Source organism: Odocoileus virginianus, chromosome 17, assembly GCF_023699985.2.
Source record: "Odocoileus virginianus isolate 20LAN1187 ecotype Illinois chromosome 17, Ovbor_1.2, whole genome shotgun sequence".
In the NCBI taxonomy this organism is placed as follows: Eukaryota; Metazoa; Chordata; class Mammalia; order Artiodactyla; family Cervidae; genus Odocoileus; species Odocoileus virginianus.
Window position 1 is genome coordinate 35712362 of NC_069690.1, and position 25746 is coordinate 35738107.

Genomic DNA, 25746 nt, shown 5'->3' on the forward strand with positions numbered 1-25746 from the left:
CTTACACCTGTATTGACACATTAAAAACCCAGGGCTGAGTCCTATCCATCCCACAAGTTCCAGACATGCCTCATTCCAGCAAGAAGCCACTGGACTGTCAGCAGTGCAGAAAGAAACAGTGAGATAGCAGATGGAGTTTGTGCATCTGAGAGTAGTTTATCCAGAGTGTAATTACAACTGAGGTTGGGGGTGGGGGTGGGGAATCCCTCAAACTGGAGGGGGAAATAAGCCCTTGAAGGACTTGGGTGAGGAGAAGGACACTGTTAACCTCAAGCAGGATCTTTCTTTCTGAGGGGATTGAATAGCAGAAAACTTTTCCCAGACCTGGGCCTCTTGGATACCCCTAAATTGGTAGCCAGCATACTGGCCACTGAATGAGGGTGCCTCAGTGACTTGGCCCAGTCCACTGTTCATCAGGAAGCTCGGACACTGTGTTTGAAAACGGCTTGTGAGGCAAAATCACTTGCCACCACAAAGGGACACAGAGCCATTGATATTCATGGGTAATAGTGGTGTGGGAGAGCCAGCCTGTACCCACAGAGTGCAGTCAACTGTTGAATTTTCAGGAATTTTGCAAGCCAGCTTTTAAACACAGTCATTAACAAAAATTAAATTATGGGAACACAGCTGAAAAGCAGTCAAAACTTACCACTTCCTAATTATTTTACTACATCTCCCTATTATCTCTGCTCTGGAGGTTATTTTCATCTATTGTATCTGAATGGTGGAGATATTTTATAACTGGAATCCAGTGAAATCTTATTCATATCTTGAAATCAGCCACAGTGTGACTGCTGAACCACAGAAATTAGCAAATGCTACAAGCTACTATCAAAAGCCCACTGTTAAACACCATCACTCTTCATCCTTCTCCCTTCAACCTATATAAACGTGTCTTCGCACACACACAATCAAAGAAACACCCCCTCCTCGTTTAAACACAAATGTAACACACTGTTCAAATGGTCTGCATCTTGATTTTTTGACTAAATAAATGAAGGGAGCTTTTTCTCTTTCTTTTTTAATGTCTGAAGCTTCATCCTCCAAACTGCTTTTCTTCCCTTAAGGAGTGAACCACACCCAGAGCTCGGTCTGGAGTCACACATCACCCTTTGCCTCTTTTTTTTTCACCCCTTGCCTCTTATTCATTCCTTCCGTGACTTGCCCAGCCTTGTGCTAAACCCAGGACAAAGATATCAGTAAAGTCCCTTTCTGGGAAGGGTGAGAACCCATAGCCAAACTCCAATAACTAGAATACAAGGTGATCGGTTCAGTAAAGAGGTCAGGCCAGCTTGGATGTCACCTTCTTCCTGAATGTTCTTTTTTAAATTCTCAGACCTACCTCCTAAACCCTACCACATCCCTCCCTCTGACTGCTATTACCATTGAGCTGGGGACGGAACTCTTGAGTTCCATGCAATTTGCTGAAAACACTCCCCAGGCCACAGACTGCCCATGTGCACTCAATGCTGGGTTCCACGCACCCAGACAATGGCGGTGCAGGGAGGCTGTAACTCAGACAGCAGCTACTTGACCCCAGGGGAGGACACACTCCATGCTCCTCTATAATACTATAAGCTCATCGAGAGATGTCATTTAGATCAGACTGATTTTTGTGCCTGACTCAGTGCCTTGCCCTGCACTGAGTCTCCTTACCCAGCAACTTGCTTACTGGCCTGAGACCCAGTTTACATCAGTGATCAGTATCTGGCTCTGTTTTTGTTCACGCCTGGATTGCCAGGTATAATCCCAAAACAGCTGGGCATTTCAAACAGGTGAAGGAGGGGAAGGTGAGAACACAGTCAGGCCTTGGCCCTTCCTGTTTGGAATCTGTTCCTTCGTAACTCCTTCTGCCCAGCTCCCTCCGGACGAGCCCCCACTCCCAGCTAGTACCTCCTCTTATCCCTCCCCATCCCCATCTTGCCGGCTCCAATCTCTTCAAAGCTCCCTTCCTGCTCTCCCTTCCCCCACCATGCACGGTCTCCTGAGGACTCTGTCACCTCTCTCTCTGCAGCCCTGTGCCATCCCAGACAGAGATGGAGCCGTCTCATGTGTTTCCCCTGCCACCATTCGCTAATTCTGCAGATGCCTGATAGCCCTGTGCCAGGAGCTAACAGTCCCTGAGCACAGGGACCTCAGACAGCGACAAATAGAGGCCAGGAGGCAAACAGCAGGCTTTCCCGGCAGGAGGCAGGCAGGGTGTTACGGGGGCCCAGGGCCAGGGCACACACTGTGCATGCGTGAGCGCTTACCATGTCATATGTCTATTTGCATCTTCTTGTCTCCTCTACTACCCTATAATTTCACTGAGGTTGTTAAGGCCTTCCATGGATTACCTTACTAAATGTCAACCTGAGGCCCTATCGCCATTCCCACCTGTACCTATGGCCCCCCATAAAGGAAGCTAAACTGCTTCTCCAAGGTCGCCGATCTGAGACACGGAGGACGCAGCCGGTCTGCCTCTCTTGGCAGGACTGTTAACCACTGAGCCCCACGCTCCTCGCACAGCCGTGGGGGCCCAGGGCTTAAACCCCAGCCAGGGTCACCTGCACACTGCACTGGCTTCCTGACCTCCAGCACTCCCTTCTGCTGCTCCTCCGTCTTCCAGGGAGTCTTCCACTTGTATGGAGTCTGGGATCGCGGCTCACCCTTGAAATCAAACCCACAAGGGCGAGAGTCCCCTTTTCCCTTCCTTAATTCAAGACTTAGGCTCAGTCAACTGAGCAGTAAAGCCTAGGGACTGGTCATCAAAGCAGCACATACAACTGTCGCAGCAGGAGAAAATGTTTACCTTCGTCCCAGCACCTCAACAAATGTCCCTGCCTTCCTTTTACCTTCCCTCCAGTTTATCCTCTGCAGAAAAGCCACAGTGGTATTTTACATATGAAAGTATCTCATAGAATGGGCTGGTGGCGATAAAGAACCTGCCAGCACATGAGATGTAAGAGACATAGGTTCAATCCCTGGGTCCGGAAGATCCCCTGGAGGAGGGCATGGCAGCCCACTCCAGTATTCTCGCCTGGAGGATCCCATGGACAGAGGAGCCTAGCAGGCTACAGTCCATGGGGTCGCAAAGAGTCGGAAACAACTGAAGCAACTTAGCGTGCACCTGTCTCATAGAATAAGTTGCCAATTTTAAAATCTGTTCAAGGATTTCCCTGGTGGTGCAGTGGTTAGGAATCCACCTGCCAAGGCAGGGGACATGGGTTGGATCTCTGGTCTGGGAAGATTCCACACGCAGCAGTGCAACTAACCCTGTATACAACTACTGAGCCTGCGAGCTGCAACTACTGAAGCCCATGCGCTCTAGAGCCCGCACTCCGCAACGAGAAGGCACCACAAGGAGAAGTCAGAGCACTGCAACAAATAGCACCTGCTCACCGAAAATAGAGAACGCCTACATGCAGTAAGCAAGACCCAGTGCAACCAAAATAAATCATAAACAAATAAACAAAAACTGTTCAATTCTTTGCATTACCCAGAAAGCAAAACGCACACTCCACCTGCTGGCTTACCACAGCTGTCACCAATGGCCTCTCTGGGCTCATACCTCCAGCCTCCCCTTGACATACTAGGCAAAATGGTCCTGGCCTGCGTTCCTGTCATGCAGCCATCAGGAAAGGCCTGTTTTCCTGTCATGTAACCCACCCTGGCTTTGGGCATTGTTAATTCTTCCCTCTGGAATGCTCTTTTATGGGGGATCATGATAGACAAGAAAAGATAACACAAATCAGAGTCCAAGGTAACCTTCTTTCATTGTCCCATTAAACTTCATGCCATCGGCCATGATATTTAATTTACCTCCCATAGCACTTATTACTATTTAGGTTATTTATGTGTTTAGTTTCTTTTTGGCTATTCTGCATGGCATGCAGGATGTGGTTTTAGTTCCCAAACCAGGGATCACACATGTGCTTTCGAAAGTGGAAGTGTGGAGTTTTAATCACTGGACCATCAAGGAAGTTCCTCTTACTGTATCCTGTACTGCCCATGAAGATAAGAATGATAATGTTAATAATAAACTAAGCAAAACAGTAGATAATATTTTTGCAATGCTTCTGTACATCAGGCCCTGTATGAGTTGCTAGCTCTTTGCATGTAAACACAGTTTTTCTTACAAATAACCTATTACAGTAATAAACTTATCACTGTAATAAACTGCTATTACTGTCATAAACTGTTACAGTTTTTTATATGAAGATACTGAAGTCTGTGATGTTAAGCAACTTGCCATCCAGCCTGTTCCAGAGTTCAAGTCCTTAAATGGTTATTATTTATTACAGCACGCTTTCCACTGTAACTCATAAATGTTCCTAGGGGGAAAAAAGAGAAAAGAAACTGCCCAGCCATTCTGTGCTCCCCTGGTTCTTGATTTCCCAACCTGGTCATCCTACCACTTATGGCTATGGGAAAGTACCAACATCTTTCCTACAGATTCCCTCTTAACATAAGCTAGCCAGAATCCATTTCTCCTGTTTTCAACCAACAATCCTGGTCAACACATCCCAAAGGTTAACTCTGGGCTTTGCACACAGCAGAGGGACAGTACATTCTCAACATATAAATGAATCAGACTGCAACCTGGTGAGACAAAAGGCTCTGATGGCCTGGGTGCGTGGAGGCTGTGCCGCCAACACGGCGCTGATGTCTCAGTCTTTTCCCTCCTTTCCTCTTTCTTTATTATGAAATGCTTGAGACATGTCAAGTGTCTTGGGGGGTTTTTTGGTTTGTATGCATGTTATTGGCCTCACAACGTAGCTCATAGCCTCTTCATTCCCCAACCAGGGATCAAACCCAGGCCCCAGCAAGGAAAATGCCGAGTACTAACCACTAGACTGCTAGGGAATTTCCAAGTTTTGTAAATCTTCACTGAAGGACTATTTCCTCAGTTCTCTTTACTTGGTCTATTCTTAGTAGTTCTTTCCAGGGACCCTGCAAGAGTGGGAGTGCCTTTCTTCTCTCCCTGGCCCTACACCCTCAGGAGAGAGGGGGGAGAGCTTCCACACCACCTCAGGGCCCAAGAGCCCCCGTGGTCTGCATTACCTCCTCTGAAAGTGTTCAAATTCAGCTTGTCTCCTCATTTTCACCGCAGGGAGGTCAGTCTGGCCATAGGCATTCTCAAAGTTATAGCTTTCCTGATGTTTCCAGGCTTCGCATTTGCACTGGTTTTTCGGGAAGAGCCTAAAACAAGATGAGGACTAAGATCACAGACTGGGTGGGCTAGAGGGTGAGCCGGGCGCTTGAAGTCTAACCCAGTGTGCTGTTCCCCCCAGACTCTCCTTTCTCACAACCACCATCCAGGTTGGATTGAGACTCTAGAATCCCAGCAGTAGCCATTACCAAAGACACAGCAAAGGGAAGGGATAAGAAGGTCCCTTCTCAAAACCAACTTATAGTGACCAAAGCAGACATGTGGCAGGAGGATGGATAGGAACTTGGGATTAACACACACACACTACTGTATATAAAACAGATAACCAACAGAGACCTACTGTATAGCATAGGGAAATCTACACTATATTCTGTAATAACCTACATGGGTAAAGAATCTGAAAAAGAATGAATATATGTACGTGTATAACTGAATCACTTTGCTACACACCTGAAACTAACACATCATAGTCGGTCATTATACTCCAATAAATTGTTTTAAATAATAAAAAGTAAATTTTGTAATAAAAAAAAAAAACCCTCTCTTGAATCATCTCCTGCACCAAACTTCTACTTAAGATCCCACAAGCCACATGGGATTCTGACCAGTTCTCTGACCAGGGATTGAACCCAGGCTCAGCAGTGAAAGCTCCAAGTCCTAACCACTAGGCAGGCAGGGAATTCCCTAAACTTATTTTTTTTTTAATTTTCATTTATTTATTTTTGGTTGTTGCTGGGTCTTCACTGCTGTGCGGGCTTTCTCTAGTCGCGGTGCAGGGGCTCCTCACTGCGGTGGCTCCTCTTGTTGTGGAGCGCGGGCTCCAGGCACATGGGCTCGCTAGTTGTGGCTCACAGGCTCTAGAGCACTGGCTCAGTAATTGTGGCACAGGCTTAGTTGCTCAGCGGCATGTGGGATCTTCCTAGAACCAGGGATCAAACCCTTGTCTCCTGCATCGGCAAGCGGATTCTCTACCACTGAGCCACCAGGGAAGCCCTCTCCAAACTGCTTTTAACTTGAGAGTCGCAATGGCATCTCAGTCCCACCCATCTGAAGAGGAAGCCAAAGGGACAGAAAGGCTATGCCTTTCCTGTAGTTTGGGTTAAATGGGCCCTCCAAAATCACAAGGGACTTTGACGGCTGTTGTAGGGAACAGTCTGTGCTCTGCAGACCAAGATCTTTTCTGGTCCTGTAGTTTGGAATCACATTCACAATCAGCACAGGTGCAGGAAGGTAGGAAACTGGCTGTAAAGTAGGCACGATAGGACACTGTCAGCCACAGGAGGAGGAGGGGAGAGGTCAGACCAAGGGGGAATAACTGGCTATCTCACCAGATTCCATCGTGGGTAAAGAGGCTCTCGACATGTTCCTCAGGGAGAAGCTTCAGCATTCCGGCAGCCAGACTAGGCTGAGGGAGTGGTGCCTTGCTGCTGCTGGATTCTGGATACAAGTACACACTTCTGAACATAAATAACACAATGCCCAGGGCCAAGAACAGGACCGACATCTTGAGGAGCCACAGACACCTAGAGCTGTAAGGACACAAAAGAGCAAATGCTGTGTAAATCTTTTTTCCTTGATTACATGAAACATAAAATGATCTGATTATATAATATAGATGGGAACGGTAACTGGAGGGAAAAGGTCAATTAAACCTATATCTTCTACTACTTACCAAGACTGATTTCTGATAAATAGAAGAGGAAAGAATCAAGTTGCAGCAGACACTCAGAAAAATCACAAATAAAAGAATGTGCCAGAGCCCAAGGGGGGGGAGGGGAAGAGTAAGGCTTGCAGTATTAATGTCAACATAGTTGAATTTGAGGCCAAAAAAAAATTAAATGGGGCCAAAAAGATCACTTACTGTGATCACATGAGTGATCTACAAAACAGATATAGATCATGTAGTGGTCATGAGCTGTATCCACTAGATAATAGCATTATTTACGCAAAGAACAGCAGAATATGGGAGGAGAAAGATTACAAATCCAAAGGTGGTCATGGATTCTAACATTCTCATATCTAACACTCTAGCATCTCATTCCCTACCAAATCAAGTCTTAGAAATATATAAAGCAAGAAAGCAACTAATTTTTTTTTAATTTATGTATTTTATTTATTTTGGGTTGCCACTAGGTCTTCATTGCTGCAGGAGGGCTTTCTCTAGTTGCAGCGAGTGAGGGTTACTCTTCATTGCAGCGCGTGAGTTTCTCATCAAGGTAGCTTCTCTTGTTTCAGGGCATGGGCTCTAGAGCTAGGGCTCAGTAGTTGCGGGTCCTGGACTCTACAGTACAGATGCAACAGTTATGGTGCACGGGCTTAGTCGCTCTGTGGCATGTGGAATCTTCCCGGACCAGAGATTTAAAACACATTCCCTGCATTGGCAGGCAGATTCCTATCCACTGTACCACCAGGAAAGTCTGCAGCTACATTTTAGATCTCATATTCTGTTAAAGAGCTTTTAGGACATTTACAAAAGTTGGCCACTTATTTGAATACAAAGAAAACCACAATAAAGTAGAAATCATTTAGATTATACACTCCACACACTGACAAGTGCAATCAAAATGTAACTGATAGGGGCTTCCCTGGTGGCTCAGTGGTAAAGACTCTGCCTGCCAACGCAGGAGACACAGGTTTGATCCCTGGTCAGGGAAGATCCCACATGCTGTGAAGCAATTAAGCCCGTGTACCACATCTAGTGAGTCTGGGCTCTATAGAGTCCAAAAGCCACAACTACTGAAGCCCGCGTGCCCTAGAGCCTGTGCTCTGCAATAAGAGAACCCACTACAGTGAGAAGCCCAAACACTGCAAGGAACGGTAGCCCCTGCTCACTGCAACTAGAGAAGAGCCTGTGCAGCCAAGAAGACTCAGCACAGCCAAATACAAATAAATAAATAAATAATTTAAATATAACCTATAATAATAGTAAGGCCCCTCTTCCACAACATGGAAAAAAATTTTTAAGCTTTCCAAAGCAACAGTTTGAGTCAAGGACAGCATCAGAACAAAAATATAAGGATAATGAAGATATTACATACAAAACTATGGAATACACTAAAATTATGCTGAGTGGAAATTCTGAATTTAAATACAAATCTCTGATCACAAGACATAAAATTAATAAATTAAACAATCAAATAAGTTTGAAAATGGATAACAAAATGAATCTAAGAAAAGTAGAAACAAGAACCTAATAACAATGCAAATGGAAGGTGGCAAATTAGAAAACATCTAAAATGGAATAATTATTAAACCCAAGCACGGAGGAGACAACTTTTGAGATATCTGCCTACTTAATAACCTCCTTGCTCTAAGACTCTTTTCCTGCCTGACCCACAGAGATCACACCTATGAGCTAGCTGTATCACATGATTCTCCCCTGACCATTGACTGGTTGGACCAAAGGCAAATACCTCAGAGCTGGGCCAATCAGCCAGAATTTCTTTTCCAGGAATTGGTAAGCAGGTATCAGCTAAATCTGGCCCCCTGAACTGAGAATAGAGGAAAGGAGAGAAGGAAGAGAAGATAGAATAGGTAAGAGACACAAGGAGAAGCCTAGATCTTGAATACCTAGATGAAAGAGATGATCTAAACAGATCCATTAAAGTGGAAAAAAAAAACAAAACAAGGAAGTTGTCAAAGGCCTCAACAAAATCAGAAATCCATATTTCATAAGTAAGCAATTCCACGCCAATTTACAAAGGCCAGTTTTACAGTGATGCAAGTATAAGTACTGAAGAATAATGCTGTAAGTATGCTGAACAAATATTAGCAAACAGAGTATAATGGTATCCTAAATGAAAGATTCATCACTAATAAATGAAGCTCTCACAGTAGAGCAAGGATGATTCAGTCTTATAATGTGGCTAAACCACTCCAACTTCCTCCTAGGCCCACAGTCCTCTTTTTGTTTTTTTTAAAGAATAACAATGTCATAAGTTCATTACACAATTTTCAACCTAACAGAAGGAAACAAATCAGGAACAATAGGGGAATGTGGTCTTGGCCTTTTTGAGGGTTTGGTTCTTTTCCTTCTGCTAGCAGGAAATGAAACTGTGTGTCATTGAATAAAAACAAAACAAAAATGAGGAGAAAAAATTCTCTGGGTAAATGACTTTTATGGTATTCCATATAATTTTTTCCCCTTAAACTATTACCTGTTTCCCTTCCTGCAAGACTGAGCTTTAGCCTACTCACAAGAAGTGTGCCTAAGCCAGGGGAGTTTCCTATTAACTTTTCCCCGGCCTTCATCTGATATGAAAACTGGAAGAATGCCTTTTGCTGATGTGAATGGTTAATGGTCATGAGAACCGCACTCCCCCGCCTACACACACACAAAGGGAGTGAAAAACATCCATTTCCCATCCACATGGATGAGATTCTCCCTAGTAGTCAGATTTAATTTTCAGCTTTGGTCTCTTAAATCCCCTGTACCCTTTTCTGCAGCTTTGAATGCCTCTGGATCGTCTGCCAGCTCCTGCCCATGTGTAAGTCACCCACAGTAAACTTCATAATTGCTCTTCATGCAGTTGCCTGCTTTGGTTTTGGGTCTCAAAGTTCCTTCTCACTTAGGAAGATACTATTCAATATCTTCGCCTTCCAATAATTATAAAATTTATTAATAAATTTCACCAAGTGGAAATTCAGGTCAGGAGAACTCCCAATATGATTATATTGACAGATGATTTTAAAATCATTTAATAAAATTATCCATTCTCTTTTAAAATTTATTTACTTTTTCATTGAAGGATAATTGATTTACAGAATTTTGTTGGTTTCTGCCAAACATCAACATGAATCAGCCGTAGGTATACATATGTCCTCTCCCTCTTGAACTCCCTCCGTTCTTTTTCTAAAATTAATTTGTTTATTTTGCTGTACTGGGTCTCAGTTGCACACAGAATATTTAGTTGCAACATGCAAGCTTAGTTATAGCATGTGAACTCTTAGTTGCAGCATGTGGGATCTAGTTCCCTGACCAGGGCCCCCTGCTCTGCAAGCATGGAGTCACACCCTCTGGACAACCAGGGAAGACCCCCAACATCCATTCTTAATTTATTAAACATCCCTTATTTAAGAAAGGACCTAAAACAGTCTCCAAAGGCAACAGAAATAAAAACAGAAGTAAACAAATGGAACCTAATCAAACTTACAACCTTTTGCACAACAAAGGAAACCATAAACAAAACAGAAAGACAACCTACAGACTAGGAGAAAATATTTGCAAATGATGTGACCTACAAGGGCTTAATTTCCAAAATATAAAAACAGCTCATACAATTAAATAACAACAACAAAACCAAGACAACCAAAAAGCAAAACAAACAAAAAAGAACAATCAAAAAATGGGCAGAAGATCTAAACAGATGTTTCTCCAAAAGACATACAGATGGCCAAGAGGCACATGAAAAGATGCTCACCAATGCTAATTATTAGAGAAATGCAAGTCAAAACTGCAATGAGATAACACCTCACACCAGTCAGAGGGGCCATCACTAAAAAGTCTACAAATATGAACGTTGGAGAGGGTGTAGAGAAAAGGGAACCCTCCTACACTGTTGGTGGGAATGTAAATTGGTGCAGTTACTATAGAGAACAGTATGGAGGGTCCTTAAGAAACTAAAAATAGGGACTTCCCTAGTGGTCCGGTGGTTAAGAAACCACCTTCCAATGCAGCGGACTCAGTTTGATCCCTGGTCGGGGAATTAAGATCCCACATAGTGCTGGGCAACTAAGCCCATGCATGCACCACAACTCCTGAGCCTGCACGACACAACCAGAGAAAGCCCACATGCTGCAACAAAGACCCAGTACAGTCAAAAGAAAAAAAAGAGAAAGAAACTAAAAATATAGTTACCATATGATCCAGCAATCCCACTCCTGGGCATTTATCTACACAAAACTATAATTCAAAAATATATATGCACCCCTATGTTCACAGTAGCATTATTTACAATAGTCAAGACATGGAAGCAACCTAACTGTCCATGAATGGATAAAGGTCTGGTACACCTTTATACAATGGAATATTACTCAGCCATGAAAAGAAAATAATGCAATTTGCAGCAAATTGGATGGACCTAGAGATTATCATAGGGCTTCCCTGGTGGCTTAGAGGGTAAAGCGTCTCCCTGCAATGCAGGAGACCCGGGTTCGATCCCTGGGTCGGGAAGATCCCCTGAAGAAGGAAATGGCAACCCACTCCAGTACTCTTGCCTGGAAAATCCCATGGATGGAGGAGCCTCGTAGGCTACAGTCCATGGGGTCGCAAAGAGTCAGACATTACTGAGCAACGACACGTTATAGAGATTATCATACTAAGCAAAGTCAAAAAGAGAAAGACAAATACCATATTATATCACTTACATGTATAGTCTAAAATACAACACAAGTGAACATATCTACAAAACAGAAACAGGCACAGAGAACAGACGTGGTTGCCAAGCGAAGGAGGGTAAGGGAGGGAAGAACTGGGAGTCTGGGATTAACAGATATACACTATTAGAATGGATAAACAACAAGGTCCTACCCTACAACACTGGGAACTATAGCCCATATCTTGTGACAAACCATAGTGGAAAAAATATGAAAAAGTATACATAAAAATATGTATAACTGAATCACACTGCTGCACACTAGAAACTGACACATAGTAAATCAACCATGCTCCAATAAAAAAAAGGGAAGAACCTGGAAGAAATGATACCACACTAAAAATTATGAGCACATGTAACATCTGGATCTTGGTTTACACACAGCATTCCCCTCTAAAGAAAATCAGAGTCCCTGGCAGAAATGGCTGATTCTGGCTTTGGGTAAGGAAAATTCAAAGCAAGTCCAGAATATCCTGTAATGCCAGAAGGGAAGGGGGCTACCTAAGAAGGCTACAGTTATATCCAAGAAAGAGGAGCCAGTTTAAAGGGTCTTCTACCAGCCATATTTGAGATAGTTGATACATTAACAAGAACAATGACTATAATTAACTATAACATATTAAATAAAATAAAACCCATAAAGTTAATGATACTCCAAAGGAAAAATGCAAGGGGTGATCAGGGTACTTAAAAAAAAAAAAAACTTTTTAATTATAGAAAAAAAATCCCAAGTACATACAACAAATAAAAAAAGCAATAAAATGAATTTTATTATACCTATTACCTACTTTCTACTCCTGGACAAAACCTGTTTCTTCACCTATTCCCTCACTTCTCAAATCATTTTGAAGAAAATCTTGACATCATATCATTTCATCAGTAAATACTCTATTTTTGAAGGGTAATGTGGCAGTTTTGTACTCAGATGAACCAAGCTGGAATTCCCTTCCCTGTGTAATGCCAGGTTAGGGATGACCACAGAGAAATTTGCATGAGATTCAGAGGCAGTGCAGACACTGGCAAGTTCCATCCACTTGGTCCTCTTTCCCTCAACTCTGTGTCCAGCCCTCCTTCCCAACAGCTGGCCCTGCTGACCAACTACCTCAAGTTCACTATAAGAACTTTTTCTGAGAACTCACAGCAGTGGTGACCATGAGGAACAAACGACCTTTCATATACTTCTCCAGCAAATCTCTTTGTGGTTGTACTCCAGAAAACAGATGCTTCTGAATTCTTCCCAGTTCCAGCTCATTCACCTATGATGATTGGTGACTTTTCTCTAATATTTTTTTTGGAACTCGTCCCAAAACTGTGTTAATTCCTATAATAAATTTCTTATTGTGCAATCCTCATTCAAGTTCTGCTTCTTTGCTTAAAGCTTGGGGGATTCAGATAAAGGTTCTTACACACAACACAGCCACCATTATCAGCTAAAAACCTAACAATCAGTCTTTATTACCATCAAATGTGCCCAGAGTTCCCTTCTTTTTTCTTTTTTTGTACAGACGGAAATAAGTAGGAAAGAGAAAAACAAACATCATATATTAAGGCATATATATGGAACCTAGAAAAATGGTACTGATGAACTTATTTGAAGGGCAGGAAGAGACTCATACATAGAAAACAGACTTGTGGATACAGAGCGGAAGAAGAGGGTGGGACAAACTGAGACAGTAGCATTTGACATATAGAGACAACCATGCATAAAATAAATAGCTAAAAAATAAAAAAATAGCTAGTGGGAAGCTGCTATATATAGCACAGGGAGTTCAGCTTGGTGCTCTGTGACAACCTAGAGGGGTGGAGTGGGGTGTGGTGGGGTGGGAGGCAGGCTGAAGAAGGGGGGATACATGTATACATGGAGCTGATTCACGTTGCTGTACACAGAAACTGACACGATACTGTAAATCAATTATACTCCAATTAAAAATAGAATCAAAGCAGAATCTAAATAAGATCCATACATTGGTTGATATGTTTCATCAGTTCCTTTTAATATATAGATTCCTCTGGCTCTTCTCCGCCATCCTATGTGCGGTTGAGCTCTGTCCTCACCATGTCTTCTCACAAGACTTTCAGGATCAAGCGATTCCTGGCCAAGAAGCAAAAGCAGAATCGTCCCATTCCTCAATGGATTCGAATGAAAACTGGCAATAAAGTTAGGTACAACTCCAAGAGAAGACATTGGAGAAGAACCAAGTTGGGTCTATAAGAAGCCTCACATAAAAAGTGGCACACGTGTTAAGACCACTTATTTAAGCAGCCGTATCACAGTGAGAACATCACTACTGTAATGCTTGGCTCCTGATGTTTCTTATTTTCTCATTATCAGTCGAAACCAGTAATAAATATGTAACGTTGGAACTGTTATTGTATTAGATGGTTTGTGATGACGTACTGAATAAATACTCCTGTCAGGACACAGGGCTGTCCAATGAGAGAAATGTTCTCTAGCTACCGAGTACTTAGAAGTACTAGTAAGTACTAGAAGCTAGTAAATTAGGAACTGGCTTTTTTAAAGTTTTGTTGCCTTACTGTTCCCTATAAGTAGCAGCTCTTAAACCTACTGTTACAGGAAGTACACATATGTGTCATCCTTGTACCTGAACGCAGCACCTTTTTAAAATAAACTGTTGGGGGGGGGGATGCCTTGCCACAAGACATGCAGGATCTTAGTTCCCCAACCAGGGATTGAACCCACTTGGCTGCCAGGAAAGTCCCATAAAAAGCATGTTTATATGCTATTCTATGATGTGAACCAGGGTTTGGCAAACTGGGCTCCTACCTGTTTTTGCATGGTCTGTGAACTAAAGTTATGCATCTTTAAATGGTTGAAAAAATCAAATATTTTTGACATTTAATAAATTCAAGTTTACCTAAAAAAAAAAAAAAAAAAAAGATTCCTCTGTATATCTTTCTAGCAACTTACTTGTTTAAGGAACCATGTTGTTTATCCTACATTATTTGGATTTTCCACATCTGGACTGTGCTGATTTCAGGGCCCCGCCAGCCCCTGGCTAAGTTCCTTTGTTCCCTGAAATTTCTATAAATTTGTAGTTAGATCAAGAGGCTTGATCAGATCCAGGTTTGATTTCTGAGAAAATCCCTTCATAGGTGATGGTGTGTGCCCCTCCATCAGAGAGGCTAGGCACAGCATCTCTCTTTTGCGGAATATTAGCAGGCATTTGATGACTGTCCAGATCACTGGTTCTGAGTATTCTGGGGCTCAGGATCTCTATTCTTTAAAAAAATTGTTTTTGATGTGGACCATTTTTAAAGTTTTTATTGAATTTGTTACAATATTTCTTCTGCTTTATGTTTTGGGTTTTTAAGCCCTGAAGCATGTGGGATCTTAAAGCCTCCACCAGGGATCACACGCCCTGCACTGAAAGGCGAAATCTTAACCACTGGACAGTCAGGGAAGTCCTTGGACCTCTTTATAATCTTAAAAATTACTGAGGACTCCCAAAGGGCTTTTGTTTTTGTGGGTTATATCTGTCAATATTTACATTTTGGAAATTAAAATTGAGGAGTTTTTAAAAGTATGTATTAATTTAGAAATAACATATTAAGCCCATTAAAAGCTAACACAAATAACATGTTTTTATGAAAAATAATTACATTTTTCCAAACAAAAAGTAGTGAGAAAATGGCATCATTTTACATTTTTGCCTATCTCTGTAATATTTAGTTTAATAGATAAAAATGAATCCTTATATTGTTTCTGCATTCTATCTGTTACGTTTGGTTGAAACATGTGAGGAAAACATAGCCCCACACAGATATACAAGTGGAACAAAGATAATTATGGATATTCATCTTTGATACCATGCCAAAAATCAAGAAGTCGTAGTTAAAAGGTTAGCAGCAACGTGGAATCTGAAATCATACCAATGAACTTTTTTCATTGGTATGATTTGGACTTTGAATGGATCTTTTACCTACACTCAATTTTATAACACCATGCATCATTCATATGGAAAATATTGGTTCACTGAGCTATGCTGATCCCCCAAATGCATTTTTAATGCAATACAGAGAATTAATTCATTAATATCGACACCAGTCTCATCAGAAAAGTCTCTAAATAATAAGACTCTCAAACTCATTGCAGTAGAAATAAATTTTGCAAAGTTCTAATTTTTTGGAAAGCTTGAATTTTATGACTGGTAACAAATACTACCAGTTGTTTTCTTCAAAAGGACAAGACCACTTGGTTCATTTTTTAAAAAAGATATCTACCAAAAACAGAAGTCTGAATAACCAGCTTATTCTTCATTTTTATTCATTCTTTAGACAAAAAATATTTCAATTAAAAAGCAGCTAGTTCAACTTGATAACATAAATCAAAGCAAGATCCTCTATGATCTACCTCCTAGAGTAATGGAAGGAAGTAAAACCAAAAATAAACAAGTGGGACCTAATTAAACTTAAAAGCTTTTGCACAGCAAAGGAAACTATAAACAAGGTGAAGACAACTCTCAGAATGGGAGAAAATAACAGCAAATGAAACAACTGACAAGGGATTAATTTTCAAAATATACAAGCAGCCCATACAAGTCAATACCAGAAAAACAAACAACCCAATCAAAAAGTGGGAAAAAGACGAAACAGACATTTCTCCAAAGACATAGAGATGGCTAACAAACACATGAAAAGATGCTCAACGTTGCTCTTTATTAGAGAAATGCAAATCAAAACTACAATGAGATATCACCTCACATCAGTCAGAACGGTTATAATCAAAAAGTCTACAAATAATAAAAGAGGGAGAGGATGTGGAGAAAAGGGAATTCTCTTGCACTGTTGGTGGGAATGTAAACTGATACAGCCACCATGGAAGACGGTGTGGAGGTTACTTTAAAAATCTAGGAATAAAACCATTTGACCCAGCAATCCCACTACCACTAGGCATATACCCTGAGGAAACCAAAACTGAAAAAGACAGTGTACCCCAATGTTCATTGCAAAGTTATTTACAACAGCTAGAACATGGAAGCAACCTAGATGTCCATCAACAGATGAATGGATAAAGAAGCTATGGTACATATATGCAATGGAATATTCCTCAGCCATAAAAAGGAATGCATTAGAGTCAGTTCTAATGAGGTGGATGAACCTAGAGCCTATTTATAGAGAGTGAAGTATGTCAGAAAGAGAAAGATAAATATTGTATACTAACACATATATGTGGAATCTAGAAAAATGGTACTGATGAATTTATTAGAAGGGCAGCAATGGAGAAAGAGAGAACAGACTTATGGACACGGCAGGGATGGGGAGGAGGGAGTGGGTGAGATATATAGAGAGTGTAACATGGAAACTGACATTACCATATGTAAAACAGATAAGCAATGGGAATTTGCTATATGATTCGGAACTCAAACAGGGGCTCTGTAACAACTTAAGAGGGTGGGATGGGGAGGGAAGCTCAATAGGGAGGGGACATATATATACCTGTAGCTGATTCATACTGATATTTGGCAGAAAACAACAAAATTCTGTAAAGCAATTATCCTTCAATTAAAAAATAAATTTTTAAAAAGCGGTTATAAGAAAAAAAGCAGTTAGTTCAGCTTCCTGCTCAAATTGCACAAGCACTTTTTCTTGAGGCAATAACTGCACTTCAGTCTGTAGTAGGAATGTTTTACTGTTCATCAAAAGATATATTTTAAATTGTTTGTTTTTTCTTCATGCCACATGTTTTTTCTTCATTCTCCCACCAGGGATTGAACCCTCGCCCCCTGCAATGGAACTACAAAGGCTTAACCACTGGACTTCCAGGGAAGTCCAAAATTGGTATTAAAAAAAAAAAAAAATCAATTGATTTAATCATTTCATCAAGGATATTCTGAAGTTTCCCCTGAGTGTGCTGGGAAGAATGCAACTCCCACCAGTTCAAGTGAAGGTACCAGCAGCAGTTTTCCAACACTGTCCCTGTATCATCAGTGTCAAAGTCAGCATAGTGAAAAAGGCAACTAGCATCTTAATACTATCGTGAAATAGTTCTGACCTTACAGACTCCCTGAGGAGGTCACTGGGGCCGTCAGGAGTCTATGGCCCACAACTGAAGAAGCCCTGCTCCAGCCTTTTCTTCTACAGGGATGTCAGGGCTTTCTCTCCCTGCTTTTAGAAGCTCTTGATGTTCCTGTAACACAGCAGGAAGAGCACAGCCCTTAGCGGGCAGCCATTGCTGTGCCTTATTAGCCTGCCCCCTGTTGCTAGGCATCAGGGCTTGCTCGGCCACTGCTCCGTGCCTCAGTGGGCCCTGCCCACAAGCAACCAACCATCAGTGAGAGACCATTAGCTGTCTTGCTCAGCTACTGGTCAGGGCCGCAGTGTGCCCTGCCCGCTGGTACCTGTCAATGGGGGACCACTGGGGCGGTGACTGAGTCAACAGGCGGTGGTGTGGCGGCCATCCAGCGGACAGTGACATGAGAGGCAGATTCAGGCCTTCTCCTGGAGGCCCTCCAGCTTACCCAGACTTGGGCCAGAAGGTGAGCTGGACAGCCCAGGGAACAGACTGGGGACTACGTCCTGTAGGGCTCCAGAGCTCTCGCTAAGGCCCCTTCCACTAGCCGTGGCTCAGCCCTTGAGGCAGCAGTGAACCTCCCCCTCATCTCTGTCTCTGCAACCTAACAGCAGTGGCCATCTGTGTGAGCTGCAGTCTGAGAGACCTGGTCTCCCCATCTGGGTGGCCTGAGCAAATGGACGGCCAGTTGGGTTGGATGCCTGGCTCCCTCAGGGATGACAGCTGGGCAGGATGTGGGAACCTGGCCCTCAAAGAGCTGCCAGCTGAGATCTGCCTCCTCTTAGCCAGGACTGGGGCTTTGGGGTGAAAGTTGTGCCTTGGGACTTTGCCCTTTCTTGTCAGGGTAGAGAATAACATTTATCTGGTAGAGATTTACAGGAACATGGCTATCTGACCATGACCAGACCTCAAGAAGAAAGGATCGAACACGAAGTCTGCAACAACTAACCATGCCCATCCTTCACCTTTTGCTTTTAAAGGGATTTGCTGAAAACTTTCAGTAACTTTGGAGTTCTTAGGGCATCAGCCACTCATCTCCTTGTATGAATCTGTAACAAACCTTTCTCTATTCCAAACTCTAATGTTGAATATTGATGGGCCTCACTGTGCATCAGGCACATGGACTTGCAATTTCAGTAACAATAGCTTTGACTATATGGACCTTTGTCGGTAAAGTGATGTCTCTGCTGTCTTTTTTAAAACGCTGTCTAGGTTGGTCACAGCTTTTCTTCCAATGAGCAAGTGTCTTTTAGATTCATGACTGCAGTCACAGTCCGAAGTGATTCTGGAGCCCAGGAAAATAAAATCTCTCACTGCTTCCACTTTTCCCCCCATCTATTTGCATGAAGTGATAGGACCAAGTGCCATGATATTAGTTTTCTGAATGTTGAATTTTAAGCCAACTTTTTCACTTTTCTCTTTCACCCTCATCAAGGGGCTCTTTAGTTCCTCTTCACTTTCTGCTGTTGAGTGGTATCATCTGCATATCTGACATATCTGATATTTCCCCCAGCAATCTTGATTCTAGTTTGTGCTTCACCCAGCCCAGCATTTTGCATGATATACTCTACGTGTAAGTTAAATAAGCAGAGTGACAATATACTGTCTTGATGTACTCTTTTCCCAATTTTGAACCAGTCCACTCTTCCATGGATGGTTCTAACTGTTGCTTCTTGAGCAGCACACAGGTTTCTCAGGAGGCAGGTAATGTGGCCTGGTATTCCCATCTCTTTAAGAACTTTTCACAGTTTGTTGTGATTCACACAGTCAAAGGATTTAGGGTAGTCAATAAAGCAGAAGTATATATATTTTTTTGAATGCCCCTTTTTTCTATGATCCAACAGATGTTTGCAATTGGTCTTTAGTTCCTTTGCCTTTTTTTTTTTCAATATTTATTTATTTTATTTATTTGGCTGTTCCCAGCCTTCGCAGAAGCATGTGGGATCAAGTGACCAGACCACCAGGGATTGAACCCTGGCCTCCTGCATTGGGAGCACAGAGTCTTAGCCGCTGGACCACCAGGGAAGTCCCTCCTTTGCCTTTTCTAACCCCAGCTTGTACATGTGGAAGTTCTCAGTTCACGTACTGCTGAAGCCTAGCTTGAAGGATTTTGAGCATTACCTTGCTAGCGTGTAAAATGAGTGCAACTGTGTGGTAGTCTGAACATTCTTTGGTATTGCCTTTCTTTGGGATTGGAATGAAAACTGACCTTTTCCAGTCCTGTGGCCACTGCTGAGTTTTCCAAATTTTCTGACATATTGAGTGCAGCACTTTCACAACATCATCTTTTAGGATTTGAAATAGCTCAGCTGGAATTCCATCACCTCCACTAGCTTTGTTCACAGTAATGCTCTCTAAGGCCCACTTGACATCACACTCCAGGATGTCTTGCTCTAGGGAGTGACCAGACCATCATGATTATCCAGGTCATTAAGACCTTTTTGTATAGTGCTTCTGTGTACCCTTACCACCTCTTCTTAATCACTTCTGCGTCTGTTAGGTCCTTGTTGTTTCTGTCCTTTATTGTGCCCATTTTTGCATGAAATGTTCCCTTGTTATCTCCAATTTTCTGGAAGAGACCTCCAGTCTTTTCCATTCTATTGTTTTTCTCTATTTCTTTGCACTGTCCACTTAAGAAAGTTTTCTTATCTCTTTGCTGTTCTCTGGAACTCTGCATTCACTTGGGTATATCTTCCCCTTTCTCCTTTGTCTTTTGCTTCCCAAACACAAAATTGGAGAATATAAAAAGACACAGAAATTTTAGAAATAAAAAAATAACAGCACGGAAAACTTAAGTGGATGAATTTAGCAGAGAATTTGACAAGACTGGAAGATAGGTCAGACTATAATTGCCAAGGAGGGGGACAGATAAATTAGGAACTGGGATTAATAGATACACACTGTTATATATAAAATAGGTTAACAACAAGGATTTACTGTATAGCACAAGGAACTATATTCAGAATCTTGTAATAGCCTGTAATGGAAAAGAATCTGAAAAAGCATAGAGGTATATGTATGCTAGTGCTAGTGCTAAGCTGCTTCAGTCGTGTCTGACTCTTTGCAACTATAGCCAGTCAGGCTCCTCTGTCCATGGGGTTCTCCAGGAAAGAATACTGGAGTGATTACCATTTCTCACTCCAGGAGATCTTCCCCCCAGGGATTGAACCCCATCTCCTGTGTCTTCTGCATTAGCAGGTGGGTTCTTTACCACTAGAACCCTGGGAAGCCCATTACAGGCCCTTCAGAACCTAATATCCAAGCTACCATTTTCTAAGCTAATCTGCACCTCCTACCTCCAAACATTCTCACAGAGCTCTGCTATGACATTCTAGTATACCTGTTTATCTACCTTGGGATTTCTCTGATAGCTCAGTTAGTAAAGAATCTGCCTGCAATGCAGGAGACCTGGGTTCAATCCCTGGGTTGGGAAGATCCCTGGAAAAAGGAAAGGCTACCCAACTCCAGTATTCTGACCTAGAGAATTCCATGAACTGTATAGTCCATGGGGTTGCAAAGAGTCGGTCATGACTGAGCAACTTTCACTTCACGTATCTACCTTATTGGTTTTCCAGCTCTACTTCTTTATGTATGTATATGTATAACTGAATCACTTTGCTGAAACATTGTAAATCAACTATACTTCAATAAAAAATAAAATAACTGCCAAAATGGATAACATAGGAACAAAAGATCTCAAATTACTAAAAGAATCAAAGACACAGAGGAAACAGTGAATATTCAAGTACTAGAGAAGAGGGACTGGGGCAGAGGAATACGTGAAGAAAAATGACTGAAAATTTCCAAAACTAATGAAGGAGGTTTTGTGAAGTTCTATTTAAGCCCCAAGGAAGAACATTAAAAATAAATACACACCAAAAAGCATTATAGTAAAAATTAAAACACAAGGAGATTCAGGGCGAGAGTCACGTTTGGGTATCAGCTACTGCCTGAGTGCGGTGGAGTCCTCCAAAAGTAACTGCTGACCTTAGTCACTGGCTGTGGCCCTCATGACATAGACAGTCAGCAGGTTAGTGACAGGCATCAGACTGACCTACACAACGGTTGGATCCATGCATGCCCACAAATTAGGGGGAGGTTTAGGAGACCTGTTACAGGAGTAACAGCGTAGAAGCTACAAAGGGACCTGAATTCTAGTCTTGGCACTGCCTCTGACCTTCTCAGTGACTTACTGTTTCCATGAAAAAACTAGTCTTTTCCACTTGATAGCTTTGGTGGCTTTTTAAAGATTTATTTGACAAGTGGAGACCCTGCTATGTCACTCTTCTGCACAAGTGAACAACTTACACTGTAATGAGGCAGATGGGCTGTGAAGAGGATAAACATAGCTTTTTAATTGTAGTGAAGTAATGAAAATGGTTGCCTTCTCTCCCCAGTCATGCAAAACTGGTGAAGCATTACTACTTAAAGAGGAACCAGAGCTTCTGCCCAAGTGTCAACCTTGATAACACGTGGATCTCAGTCAGTGAGGAGACACAGGTCAATACTGCCAAAGAACAAGACGGGTGAGTCCTAGAAGGGTGCGGTGCGATTGGGCTAATCGGAAGTTCTGGGGAAGGGGAAGTTCCCAAAGCAGCCTGTCATGAAGGCCACATTCTTCAGCAGAAGAGCTGAGGAGATTTAAGGTGTGGGTGGAACTTTTGTCATGGTAGCTTGAAGCCACATGGTGGGAGATGCATAAAGTTAAACAAGTTCTTTTCAAAAAACAAATAAAATACAAGAAGATAATCTTAAAAGCAGCCATAAAAGATTACCTTTAAAAGAAGTTGCTAGTTAAATTTCCAACAGAATATATGAGAAGCCAGAGATACTGAAATATCTTTAATATCACCAGGACTATTAAAAAATGAAGGTGCCCCCCCCCCAAAAAAATGAAGGTGCCCAGAAAGGTGTTTCTAGACAAGCAATATTTGAGGGAACTGATCACCAGCATACTTGTACAAAAATAACTACTAAAGGTAGATTACTCCAGAAGGAAGATCATAAAGAAATAAGGAAGAGAAATAAAACTGAATAGTGGATAAGTCTAGATGACCACTGACTATATAAAATAATACTGCTTTGTTTAGTAACAGTAAGAAACAATAAGAAAATCATAAACAACAGAACCAAGAAAGGGTAAAGTAATGACACGTAAGTCAGGAAAGGAATAAACAGACTAAAAGTGTTCCAAGGTCTTTACATTTCCCAGGGAAGATTTAAAAAACCAAGTAAGGACTTTCCTGGTGGTCCAGCGGTTAAGACTCTGCTCTTCCAATTCAGGCAGCATGAATTTGATCACTGGTTGGGGAACTAAGATCCCACATACCACGTGGCACAGCCAAAAAATGAAAATAAATAAAATAAGAATGAAATAATTTTTTAAAACAACATTTTAGACTTTGATAGGTCAAGAATCTTATAATCTATAGTGTAACTACTACAGAAATAAAATACAAATAGTAAAGCTAATAGACAGGAAAATGGGATAATAGGGGAAAAAAATTAATTCCAAAAGTGCAGAGAAAAGAATATAGACCAGGCAGAACAAATAGAAAGCACTCACTGAGATGTTAGATTTAAACCAACTATATCAATAATTGTTACTATTCAGTCACTAAGTCGGGTCCAACTCTCTGTGACCCCCATGGACTGCAGCATGCCAGGTTTCTCTGTCCTCCACTACTCCCCAAGTTTGCTCAAATTCATGTTCAGTGAATCAGAGGTGCTATCTAACCATCTCATCCAATAATTATATAAATTGATCAAATGTTCCAATTAAAACATAAGGTAATCAGACTGGATGGAAAAAAGAAACCCAAATATATGTGGTTTGCAAGAGATACATCGAAACAAAATGATATAGAAACATTGAGAGTAAAAAGGAAGATAAATATACTAAGTGTAACCAAGATAAAGTTGCTATCTCTATATTAATATTAAAGGAAGTTGACTTAATATCAAGTGAAGTCTACTTCATTTGATATTAATATAGAGATATTAAGCAAAACCACAGATAGAGGAATACCTCAAGTTATAAAATACTCAGCTCACAGAAAGAGATAATAATTCTTTCTTTATTCTAATAACATACCCTTAAAATATATAGGGCAAAATACTGAAAGAATTACAAGGAGAAACAGACATATTAACAATCATGGTGAGAGAGATTTTAACCTAATCAACAAAGCAATCAAAAAATTAATAAGCATTTAGATGATTTGAAGCAGACAATCAGCAAACTTAATATAAATGGACTATATAAAGCCTTACATGTAATGATTGCAGAATATGAGTTTATTCCAAACATACACAGAACATGAAAACATGCTGGGTCATAAAACAAGTGTCCAAAATTTCAAAGAATTTCAGTAATATAGAGTATATTTTCTAATCCTAATGCAATTAAGTTGGCAGTGAATAACAAAAAGATAACTAGAAAATCCTTGCTTTTAAAAATTCAGAAATGCACTTCTAAATAACCATGGGTCAAAGGAAAAAAAAATCACGATGGAAATTAACATTTGTTTGAATTACATGACGGTGAAAATACCACAAGTCAACACCACTGGAAAGCAGCTAAAAAGCAATACTCACAAAGAAATTTATGGCTTTGAATATCTCTATTAGAAAAGAAGAAAATCTGAGAGTCAGGAAGTCAAGCATCTATCTCAGAAATTTAAAAAAGATCAGTAAATTAGGCTCAAAATAAAGTAGGAAGAAGAAAATAATAAATATGAGAGCAGAAAATAATGAAATAGGGAACATATAAAGAATCATCGAAGCCAAAAGCTGTTTTACTTTAAAAGTGAAAAGGGAAGTGTTAGTTCTACTCTTTGTGACCCCATGGACTGTAGCCCACCAGACTCCTCTGTCCATGGGATTCTCCAGGCAAGAATACTGGAGTGGGTTGCCATTCCCTTCTCCAGGGGATCTTCCCTGGATCGAACCTGGGTTTCCTGCATTGCAGGTGGATTCTTTACCATCTGAGCCACCAGGGAAGCCCTTATAAAAGTAATAAGCTCATTGAAAGGAATTAAGATAAAAACAAGAGCAGGCACAAATCACCAAAGTCAGGAATGTCGGGAGCATCACTTGAAACTTAAGGCTATTAAGGAAGTAATAAGAGAATATAAATGAGTAATTTTGTGACACTAAACTTGAAAACTTAGAGGAAATAAGCAAGTTCTTAGAGAAGAATACAGCTTTAAAAAACTGACACAAGGGAAAACAGAAATCTCTGAATAATTCTATAAGCCAAATTTTCATTTTCAGTTGATTTCCTATTCTTTCAAAGAATAGGAAAAAAACTACAACTTACGAAACAGCATAAACATTTCACCAAAACCTTACAAAGATATAAGAAAGAAAGAGGGACTTTCCTGGTGGTCCCGTGGCTAACACTCTAAGCTCCCAATGCAGGAGACCCAAGTCTGATCCCTGGTGGGGGAATGAGATTCCACACGCCACAACGAAGAGCTCTAATGTCACAACTAAGGCCCAGAGCAGCCAAATAAATAAAAACAAATATTAAAAATTTTTTTAAAAAGAAAAAAATCACAGCCAGTCTCATTCATGGAAATAAATGCCAAAGTCCCGTGGTAGCCAGTCTCCGGGGTGGCCCTTGGATGGTCTCAGCTTCCAAGTAGTCACACCTTTGTGTAGCCCTTTCCACCCTGGCCAATAACAGCACAGAGTGGAAGAAGCCCCTTCCCACACGAGTGGCCAATATGAAAACAACATAGATCACTTCTGAGACTGCTAATAAAAGACTCTGTGACTATCACCTTGGTGACACATTCTCAAGAGGATCTGCTCCGGGAAAGAGCCACGTGGAGAGGAATTAAAGTCCCCAGCCAACAGGTACTTGAGTGAGCTAGGAAGTGGATCCAGCCATCAACCCCAGTAGAGTCTACAACTCATCACAGTAATTTCATTAAAATGTGTTATGTTTCCCCTGGAGAGGTTTATGATTATTATTTTTAGTGACTTTATGTATTTTTAGATTTTTCACAGCTTTAATTTTTAATGTGGTGATAGAAATGGAAACAACCCACCTAAACAAAAGTTCTCTGGGGTCCTCCATAATTTCTAAGAGTTAAAAGGGTCCTGAGACCAAAAAGACCAAGAACTGCTGATCTAAGTTCTAAGCAATTACTATGGTTCTTGATAATATAGATGAGCTTTTA

At 41.3% G+C, this 25746-nt stretch overlaps 2 protein-coding genes and 1 non-coding gene across 6 annotated transcripts in view; 2 read left to right on the forward strand and 1 right to left on the reverse strand.

Annotated features, from left to right (window-relative positions):
• Nucleotides 1-25746, reverse strand: part of B4GALNT2 (beta-1,4-N-acetyl-galactosaminyltransferase 2 (SID blood group)) — a 61964-nt gene that overhangs the window by 31274 nt on the left and 4944 nt on the right. For all 4 annotated transcript variants that reach the window (XM_020871229.2, XM_020871231.2, XM_020871233.2 and 1 more), the window contains exons 2-3: nt 6481-6681; nt 5044-5181 (exon numbers count right to left, since the gene is read on the reverse strand). In XM_020871229.2, the coding sequence (XP_020726888.1) occupies nt 5044-5181; nt 6481-6681 (339 nt within the window). The remainder of the gene's footprint in view (nt 1-5043; nt 5182-6480; nt 6682-25746) is intronic.
• On the forward strand, nt 13546-14371 carry LOC110123361 (large ribosomal subunit protein eL39-like). The gene has a single exon (XM_070479328.1). The coding sequence runs from the start codon at nt 13583-13585 to the stop codon at nt 13736-13738; it is 156 nt and encodes a 51-aa protein (XP_070335429.1). The 5' UTR covers nt 13546-13582; the 3' UTR covers nt 13739-14371.
• Nucleotides 21471-21600, forward strand: LOC139039293 (small nucleolar RNA SNORA3/SNORA45 family). Its single transcript, XR_011492612.1, has one exon. It is a non-coding gene; the product is annotated as a small nucleolar RNA SNORA3/SNORA45 family (small nucleolar RNA).